General features: G+C 41.4%; 1 protein-coding gene across 1 annotated transcript; it reads left to right on the top strand.

The window, feature by feature from the left end:
• Positions 1-6: 6 nt before the first annotated feature.
• LOC123177764 (acyltransferase-like protein At3g26840, chloroplastic) lies at positions 7-662 on the top strand. The gene is made up of 2 exons (XM_044591306.1): positions 7-239; positions 336-662. Exons 1-2 carry the CDS (start codon positions 27-29, stop codon positions 477-479), a joined length of 357 nt encoding a protein of 118 aa, XP_044447241.1. The 5' UTR covers positions 7-26; the 3' UTR covers positions 480-662.
• Positions 663-1,696: the final 1,034 nt, after the last annotated feature.

Here is a 1,696-nt window from a genome sequence, read left to right as displayed (position 1 = left end):
AGCTCATCTCTCTTGCCGCGGAGTTCATGCGGCACAAGAAGGCTGTCGTCCGTGGCATTGCACACCCGCTGCTGTTCCCAAAGAAGACGAAGACGTGGTCGGAGGGACACGACTTCTTCGACTTCCTCAACCTGTGGGGCGGCGTGCCCATGACCTACAAGTACATATACGAGTTGCTGGCAGCTGGGGAGTTGGTGCTCCTCTACCCAGGTGGTTACAGGGAGGCAATCCACTGCAAGGTACACAATACAATTTGATTTGGATTTTATACTTTGAATTCTGTCAAGTAAATGCTACTATTATAAACTTATTATATTTAAACTTGTGGATTGTAGGGTGAAGAGCACAGGATTTTCTGGCCAGACCAGACTGAATTTGTTAGGATGGCAGCTCAGTTGAATGCCACAATCGTGCCGTTTGGAGTCGTCGGAGAGGATGACCTCTTGAACGTAGGCCATCACCTGTTATTTCCGGATTAAGTCCTGCCTTGCTTAATTTGCGAGTAAACACATTCTGCAGTCTTTTTAGGGGCTATTTCACACTAGAATCGAATAGATGAAACATCCATACTTCCATAGCCAAGATTTAACAGCCCTCAAACTGCCAGAGATCCAAAATTGTAAACACATGCATTGCATAGCAACTAATCAGCATTTCCCTTAGTTCATAGACTCATACTCACATATATACATTCAAAAATCCGCAGCTTCAGTCTCCCACTTGCACTAGAGTCAATAATCTAGTTCACATCGCTATGTGATTTAACACCAATAGTTCACATCATCATGTGATTAACACCCATAGTTCACATCGCCATGTGACCAACACCCAAAGGGTTTACTAGATTCAGTGATCTAGTTCACATCGCTGTGTGATTAACACCCAAGGAGTACTAAGGTGTGATCATGTTTTTTTTGTGAGAGAATCTTAGTCAACGGGTCTGCCACATTCAGATCCGCATGTATTTTGCAAATTTCTATGTCAACAATGCTCTGCATGGAGATACTCTAGGTAATTGCTCCCACTTTCAATATGTATCTAGACCGAGACTTAGAGTCATCTAGATTAGTGTCAAACTTGCATCGGCGTAACCCTTTACGACGAACCTTTTTTTCACTTCCATAATCGAGAAACATATCCTTATTCCACTAAGGATAATTTTGACCTGCTGTCCAGTGATCTACTCCTAAATCACTATCGTACTCCCTTGCCAAACTCAGTGGTAGGGCATACAATAGATCTGGTATACAGCATGGCATACTTTATAGAACCTATGACTGAGGCATAGGGAATGACTTTCATTCTCTTTCTATCTTCTGCCGTGGTCGGGCTTTGAGTCTTACTCAACTTCACACCTTGTAACACAGGCAAGAATCCTTTCTTTGCTTGATCCATTTTGAACTTCTTCAAAATTTTGTCAAGGTATGTGCTTTGTGAAAGTCCAATTAAGCGTCTTGATCTATCTCTATAGATCTTAATGCCTAATATGTAAGCAGCTTCGCCGAGGTCTTTCATTGAAAAACTTTTATTCAAGTATCCCTTTATGCTATCCAGAAATTCTATATCATTTCCAATTAGTAATATGTCATCCACATATAATATCAGAAATGCTACAGAGCTCCCACTCACTTTCTTGTAAATACAGGCTTCACCGCAAGTCTGTATAAAACTATATGCTTTGATCAACTTATCAAAG

Source organism: Triticum aestivum, unplaced genomic scaffold, assembly GCF_018294505.1.
Source record: "Triticum aestivum cultivar Chinese Spring unplaced genomic scaffold, IWGSC CS RefSeq v2.1 scaffold4720, whole genome shotgun sequence".
Classification (NCBI taxonomy): domain Eukaryota; kingdom Viridiplantae; phylum Streptophyta; class Magnoliopsida; order Poales; family Poaceae; genus Triticum; species Triticum aestivum.
This window is presented reverse-complemented; position numbering and strand designations above follow the sequence as displayed.